General features: G+C 59.9%; 1 protein-coding gene across 1 annotated transcript in view; it reads right to left on the reverse strand.

The window, feature by feature from the left end:
- FAM83G (family with sequence similarity 83, member G) overlaps positions 1 to 7988 on the reverse strand; it is a 16908-nt gene that overhangs the window by 8162 nt on the left and 758 nt on the right. Inside the window, exon 2 of the mRNA XM_008941442.1 lies at positions 1878 to 2045. Coding sequence (XP_008939690.1) covers positions 1878 to 2045 — 168 coding nt within the window. The remainder of the gene's footprint in view (positions 1 to 1877; positions 2046 to 7988) is intronic.

The following is a 7988-nucleotide window of genomic DNA, read 5'->3' on the forward strand; positions in this document are numbered from 1 at the left end:
TCACTCCCTCCTCCCCTCCCTCCCTCCCCGAGCACTCGCCCTAGTTTCCTCCCAACCCTGCTGCGTCCCGGGCCAGTAAGCTGGCTGCAGAGTGTGACAAATCCCAACTTCCAGACGTTTGCCAAGCTCTGCAGATGTTCTCCTGCTTTTCCAGTCCTGCCACGGGGCTGTTGGTGCACTGGAGCAGAGCTGTGTGTCAGCTCTGGCTTTTCTGGTCCTGGAGCAGCAGCGCTCTGCAGGCTCCCAGACTCCCCGGGGAGCTTGGACGAGGGTGAAAGCTCAGCAGAGTCTGCTTTAATTGCTGTGAGCTGCAATTAAGCAGGGCCGGCGGGTGGGTGGGTGGCTGGGGAAGGCGTGAGGCTCGACCGCCGGCCCCTTTCAGCCCCCTGGGGGGGGGGGTCCCTGAGCACCCCCCGTGTGCCAGCACGGTGTGAGGGTATCGTGGCTCCTGGGTGTTCCTGCTCAGCCCTGGTGCTTTGCCCTCACCATAAGCAAATCTGGTGAGCTTGCCCAGGCATGGGCCTCCCCGCCAGCCATTTGGCAACCAGCAGCCAGGGCCGGTGACGTCAGCAGCAGAAACATCCCTTCCCTGTGGGGGGTCCCTGAGCACCCCCCGTGTGCCAGCACGGTGTGAGGGTATCGTGGCTCCTGGTTGTTCCTGCTCAGCCCTGGTGCTTTGCCCTCACCATAAGCAAATCTGGTGAGCTTGCCCAGGCATGGGCCTCCCCGCCAGCCATTTGGCAACCAGCAGCCAGGGCCGGTGACGTCAGCAGCAGAAACATCCCTTCCCTGCCAGGCAACAGGCGAGGCCCCCGGGGTGAAGGGTGCCTGGGAGAGGGGTGTCTGCAAACCACAGGCTGAAACTGCCGGGCTGCTGTGGGGTGTTGGCAGCTGATGCCAACAACGGGAGCCCTGTGCCCAGCACAGAGCCTGGGATTGTGTCCTGCCCCGTGCCTGAGGCTGATGTGCCCTCTGCCCTCTGCTCCAATCTCCCATCTTCCTCCACCTTTACACAAGCACCGTACCAGGGGGTTTTTTTGGGGATGTGTAAGGGACTGACCATGCCCAAGTGCCACCAGGCACCCCCCTGCTGCCTCCTCACCCCTCCTTTCCAGCAGAGCCCGTGGGTGGGAGCGATGTCGTGTGTGGGCACTGGCACCTCGGGGCAGCTGAATGTGGCACGTGTGGGGAGAAGGATTGATCCCACCTGGCACTGCCCCACGAGGGCACCCCTGGCAGCGTGGGCACCTCCCTGCTCTGCTCCTAGCCCTGTGCTGGGGCGAGGCTCCCAAAAAGGGGAAATTCAAGTTTTTTTAATGCCAGCCTCTGACTTGTGGGCAGGCCCGAAAGCGAGAGAACCGGCCGGCGGTTGCTGCTGCCAGTCCTGCCCCCAGGGCAGCATCGGGCATGGGGCTGCTGGCAGCGTGGATCCAGCCCTGGCAGAGCAGCTGCTTCTTGTGCCCTTCCCTTGCTGGCTTGTTGCCCAGGAGGAGCCGAGCGTGGAGGTTTGCCCTGGGCTTTGCAGTGCCCTGCTTGAGTCGTGCCCAGCCTTGTGGGGCTGCAGCTCCCTGAGGCCCCCTGTGCCCCAAAGCCAGCTCTGGTGGGGGACCTGCAGCCCCCCAGGCTCTGCCTCCAGCTTTGCTGGGTGGATTTCCACACTCTCATCTCTCACCCATTCCCCTCCATCCTGCTGCTCCCAGATTTGGGAATCGCTTTCAGCTTTGGCTACAGGAAAAAGGGATCCAACTCATCTAGCACTGCCCAGATTTTGGGGGTCGTGATCCCACCAAGGCAGGACGGAGCAGGGCCAGTAATTCTGGTTATCTCCCTGCACTGGGGGAGGTCACCCAGCCCCTGCCCCCTGGAGCCATCCTTACCTTCAAGTGCCCGGCGTGCATCTGGGCTCTCTCACACATCTGGAGGAAGTGCTTCACGTTGGTCTCATCCAAAATGATGTAGACTCCCACTTTCCTCTTGAAGCCTGCATCCAGGAGGTCCTTGAAGATGTCTACATCAGTGAACATGTCCATGACCACTGCGATGACCTGGAGAGGAGAGAAGAGTGTGGGTAGCAGGGCTGAGTGACAGCCTCCAAAGGGAGCTGGTGCTTGTTTTGCAAGAGCCAAAGCAATGTTCTCTCTCCCTAGAAGGTTGGGACCTGGTGTGGAGGAGCCCAGGCTCCCCTCCCAGCTGTGGCCAGCCTGAGGGTGGGAAGCAGGAGCCCCTCTCACAGCAAGCACCAGGAGGGGATGCCTGTGGTGCAATGATGTGTCTCTGCCCGAGAGCACGTTGCGTGGGGTGGTTTCTATGTCTGGGTTATCTTGCATGCTTGTCTTGAGAGAAACAGTATGATAAATAGCTAAAAGTGGCTCTAAGCTTGGTAGAAAGTATCCAGATACCTCTGAGGCACGCTGAGGAGCTGAAATGACTTTTAATACCTTTTTCAAAACAAGCCTGGGTGAAAGCTGGTGAGGTTGCTTAACAGCAGGCAGGAGTTTGCTGTCCCGAGCCCAGGCTGCTGTGAGCAGCCATGTGGTTGGGTTCAAGGTCAGCTCTCCTCTGAGAGGCCAAAGCAGAGCACGGGGGTGGGGTGGTGCCTCTGTCACCAGTGCTGCTCCTGGTGACACCACCTCAGTCCCAGCAGCAGCCTGCTGGGTGCTCAGGGTGCTGCTCCCTCCTGCCTCCCAGGCTGCATGGAGGCAGGGCAGAGGCAGGAGGATGGTGCCAGTGCCCTGTGCAGTGATGGCAGGGGTTTGGCACGTGGCAGTGTCACCACTGTTTGGTGCTGTGCTGGGATTTTCCTGGGCTGGCTGCCTGAGCCCCAGAGTTCCCTCCAGGCTCATGGATTTTTCCTGGAGGTGGCATTGCTCCTTGCCCAGGGAAGCTGTGGCTGCTCCATCCCTGGAAGTGTTCAAAGCTAGGTTGCCACGGGGCTTTGGTCTATTGAGAGCTGTCCCTGCCCATGGCAGGTGGTTGGATTGAGGTGATCTTTAAGGCCCCTTTTCACCCAAACCACTCTGTGATTCTGACACAACAGTGAGCAGCAGTGGTGCAGCATTCAGCATGCAGGCAAAGGGCCTGGAGCCAGCTGAGCACCTTGGTGCCATCCCCAGTGTAGCACTAGGGTAGTGCAGCCTTGTCCACCTCCCCTCACCCCCGTGGGGTGGCAACAGCCACGCAGGGGAGTGACTTGTCCTCGGGGTGCTGGCCTGTCATCATCCCATGCTTGGAAACCTGTTGGTGCCCCCTCTTTGTGGCTGCTCCTGCAGGGTGCTCTGGGTCAGGGTGAGGTGGTGCTCTGGGTCAGGGTGAGATGGGTGCTCTGGACCCTTCACCCTCCCAGGAGGGCTCCAGGAGCTGTGGCACGTGGCTGAGCCAGGGGGGAGAGCAGCACAGGAGCGTGCACGCCGTGGGGTGACACAGGGGGACCCCGGGATGCTCCTCCCTCAGGAGGAAGGGACCAGGATGGTGCCAGGCTCTCGCACACTCAGGCACGTCCAGTCCAGGGCCCTCAAAGCGCCAAGCTGCCTTTTAATTAGCTTTGTGCCACGGGAGGTGGAAAGCTCTAATTAAGAGGAGGATCGTGCGTTCTGACACTGCTGGCTCTTCCCTTCCTTTTCTGCAGGCGTTGGGGGAGGCTGTGGGGAGCCCCAGCCTGCCTTGCCTCGGGTGCTGCCCCGACCCAGCCACGCAGGAGTGTTTCAGGAGGTGCCAGAGAGCTGAGAGAGAGGGGACATTAGGGCTCCACCACTTGCTTTTAACTCAATAATTTAATCCTCACCCGAGAGCCTCTCAAGAGGCTTTGCCATGAAAGGATAAATCCTCACTCCTTCCCGTCTGTTTTGCATGTTGTTGACCTGGTGGGGAAACTGAGGCAGAAAACCAGGTGCCTGCTTCGCTTGGGCTGCGCCAAGGACCTAAACTGGGGCAGGTCCAAAGCTCCTTGCAAAGCTCAGGGCTTGGATTTCCCTTGGCAGCAGGGAACTGGGCAGGAGCTGTGCTGCCTGCTGCGAGCCCTGGCTGAGGGGCACCTGGGCTGGGACAGCGTCTCCCTGGCTGGAGGAGGTGGCTGTGGTGGCAGATGCTTTGCTCCCATCTCTGACACGGATGCTCTCTGCAGCCATGGTCATGTCACTTTGCCCGTGTGCTGTTTTTCCTCCAGGAGAAGTTGAGAGCTTATACAGAGGGCATGAGAACAGCATCTGCCTTCCTTTGGGGAGGAAAAGGGCATTTTCCTGCTGTGGCCCCGGCGTCCCCCAGGTCTTGGCTCACTGCTGTGGCTCTGAAGATGGGAAGGTGCTTTGCAGGGGCGTGGGCAGGGCATGGTGAAGTGCCCCATCCCACAGACCACCCAGGTGGAGGAGGGGGCAGGCAGGGCACGGCGATGTGCCCCATCCCCATCCCACAGGCCACCCAGGCAGGGATGGGGGCAGGCAGTCGCCCAGGGCGGCTGGCTCGGGCAGCAGGGAGGTAGCCCAGCTCTCACCCTCCTGCCCACATTTCCAGCCCCACTCCTCCTGCTCGGCTGGTGCAGCCTGTTGCTGTGCAGCTCTTCGGCGTCTTGCCTGCAGGCCAGGCTCGGCCTTGGTTTCCTGGCAAGGTCTCACACCCGTGTGCCAACGTGCTGCCCTGGCATGAAACAGGCTGGGACCACAGGGGTGAAATCTGCTGCTGGGCTGTGCCCACGCTGGGACCTCAACTGGCACCCGCTGGGTCTACGCCAGACCCAGGGTTGAATCTGCAGAGCAGGGAGGTCTGTCTGCACCAGGGAGGGTGCAGTCCTGTGTGCTTCCCAGTGGGGGGAATGGGAGGGTCTGGAGCAAGCCGTGGGGTCCTGCTGCAGGGAGGGAGCGTGGCACCCCTGTCCCTGTCACCTCTGCCAGGGCAGTGCTCAGTGGGGGAGGTCGGTGGCAGCAGGAGAGCAGCACCTCTTTCCAAAGCCCCTTTCCCGCTGTGGCATCCCAGGAAGCTTCACCAGCCCTTTGCAGGTCATCTGGAGGGTGTGGAGAAGAACGGCCCCAAGTCTGCAGCCAGGTGCTGGCAGTGCCCAGGCAGGTGATGATTTTCTTCCCAGGGTCCCTGCAGCTGCCAAGATTCGTTGGATGAAGCAGATGTGCCCGTGCCAGGTCCCAGCACCCCGAGGAGAGCGAGCATCGCATCCCCCTGGACACTAGGCAGAGGATGTTGGGATCCTTCTGAAGGGCTGATGAGCACGTAAACTGCAGGATCATGTTTTATAGAGGAAATGACAGCTCTTCGTTAGCTCACGCTGAATCATCAGATAATGATTTTTGGGGCCCATCACGTGGCATTTAATAAATTAGGCAGGCACGAAGGCACAATTAGAGGAAGCGTGTTGGGATGAGGGAGAGGTGGGACAAGTAACGTTAATAATTGCTCTCCCCTGTCGACCCTTTCATCCAGGAATGGCAGAAGGTTTTGTAAACAGTAATTAATAGGGGCCTCCCAACCTTTGCTGGAAGTTGCTCAAGGTAATTATATCACCACAATCCCAACCTGGAGCCTCAAGTGCAGAGAAGAGGTCAGACACACTGCTGTCTCCAGTGGCTTTTGACCAAGGTCAGCGTTTTCAGCCTGCTCTGGATTCTGGTCAGATAGAGCCAAAATCTGAGGAGACAGGAGGAAGATCTCCCTCCCTGCCCATCCTTTGCAGCCTGAGGGGATCCACGTTGAGGGAGAGACAGCTATGCCATGGTTGGATCTGGTGAAGGTCTCCAGGATGGTGCACCACATCCCTGACCACCTCTGTTCCTTGGCCACGAAGATGGGGATTTTCTGGGAGAACAGGGACGTGGCCACAGGATCCTGCCTCTCTTCTCGCCTGTTTATTCCCAGGAAGAGGAGGGATCATTTGCATCTCCTGCTCCAGCTCGCCTGGGTTTGCCTCTCTTCAGAGCCAAGCAGAGCCTCTGAGCTCAGCAGCGTTTGGCTTTGTTCCTACGAGCAAGTAGGTTCATCTGCAGCATCAAAGGGGCCTCACGTCTCAGCTCTTGGCTTCCTCACCCCAGCTCTGAGCTACCCACTGTCAGCAGCACTCGCGTGGCCTCTGAACTTCCCTCAGCTAGGCTGTCAGGTGAACTTTGCTCCCCTGGCCACGAGACAGCAACCCACGTGCTGGTGTTTGGCGCTCAGCATCCCAGAGCATTTTGGACCAAGTGTCTCTGACAGTGGCTGGAGCAAGGGTCACCCTCTGGAATGCAGTGCTGAAGCTCTCCCAAGCCTGTGCTCCTTTGCAGGTGGGTGAAGAGCGTTGACATTGCCCCATGGGATGGGACAGCTCGACAGGGATCTCCTCAGGGTGGCCCAACAGACACCACAGCAAGGTCAGGGCGTGTGGTCAGCCTGCGTGACACCTGATGGGGCAGCAACCAAACCACCCCTCTGCCCAGGCTCGGCTTCTCCAGCTCAACCCTTTCACCTCCAGGCTGTCCTGAAGAACTTAAACCTTGGCTGAAGCCTCTGGGTGCAGAGGAGGGTGACCTAGCCCAGCGTCCCCATCCTTAGGAGCACCCTCACCAGCACCCACCCAGGCTTAGCTGCGTGGTGGCAGGTCCAGCTGCAGCGACCGTGGTCCTCCTATGTGGGGGTGGGAGACCCCTGGAGGAACCCTACTTGTCAGACACCCCAACTCCTGCCATCTCCAGACCCTGCAGACTGCAGCTTCGAAGCACACGCCCCTCTCTACATTTCCTGGGATGCCATAAACCCCACGCAGGCTCCTGCATGTCACCAGCATTGTCACCATGTCCCATCCCACCAGCAGGCAGGAGCTGGCCCGGGAGGCAGAGCCCATCGAGGCACCGAGAACATCATCATCCACCCTGGCCACGTCCCTGTGGCTTGGAGACGCTCCAGGGAGAGGTGGGGATGGTGCAGGCAGCAGGGCCTGGCAGCTGCCTGACTCAACCACCCGGCTCTGCTGAGCAGGAGGAGGGTGGCAGATGACTCAGGAGATGCTGTCTGCGCGGGGGCAGGCGGCAAGCGGTGAGTAGGCAAAGTCGGGCAGGAGCTGCAAGTCCAGGTCAGACCCAAAGATGAGACATGATCTGTAGTGGGAAGCTTCTCCCATCCTCCATCCCAGGGGTTTTCAGCCCTCCCCTCCTGTTGCCCTCACTGCAAAGCCCTTTGGCCACAGGTAAGACAGTTCACTTTGACTTTCACAAGGTGACAGTGACCAGAGGTGGCTCCTGTGATGTTTGGAGGTCATTTTTCCTGCCTGGGCATGAAGAGCTCTGGTCCTGGAGAGGCTCTGAAGCTGTGTGCCATCCTTCCCTCCTGCCAGGCTCTCTGAAGCCCAGCACCAGTGCCTGGTGGCAGCATGGGAGTTTCTGGAGCCAGGTAGACCTGATACATCCTACCCTGTCTCCCCACGCTCCACAGCTCCCTGTTTTCCTGCTGGAGCATCCCCAGGGTTGGGAGGCTTCTCCCTCAGAGCTGGATTTCTCAAGGGAGCAGACACACAGAGCTCAAAAGGCTTCACAGCACCATGAAACTAGCAGCAGGTACTGACCCCTCCTGCACTTCCCGGCTGGGACTGGGTCACTGGGAGACACCACCAACCTCTGCCCACCACTGCTGGCCTTCAGCACAGGCCATCACCTCCCTCCCTGGCCCTCCTGCCCATGGCAGCAGCCTGACCCCAGTGCTCGTGCACCCCAACTCTCTGCTCCCTGGCTTGATGCCACAGGGAGGACAAGTCTCAACCCACATCCCCTCGGCATCTGCCCAGCCTTGCCCTGCACATCAGCTCGTTGTTCCCTGCTCAGAGCCAAGCTGAGGCCAGCCTGGAGCACCACAATTGGACCCTCGCATACATCAGTGCCAGGCCTGTGGCTTTGGCTGCTTTACCCCAGGGCTGAGTTTGGCTCCTCCACACAGGGCTCTGGGAATGACCATTGTGGGGTGCCTGGGACCGTGGGCTCACACCCGGGCAGCAGCTCAACCCCTTTTTCCCCCTGATGGTTTTC

The sequence above is a fragment of the Merops nubicus genome, unplaced genomic scaffold (genome assembly GCF_000691845.1).
Source record: "Merops nubicus isolate BGI_N331 unplaced genomic scaffold, ASM69184v1 scaffold28495, whole genome shotgun sequence".
Lineage (NCBI taxonomy): Eukaryota > Metazoa > Chordata > Aves > Coraciiformes > Meropidae > Merops > Merops nubicus.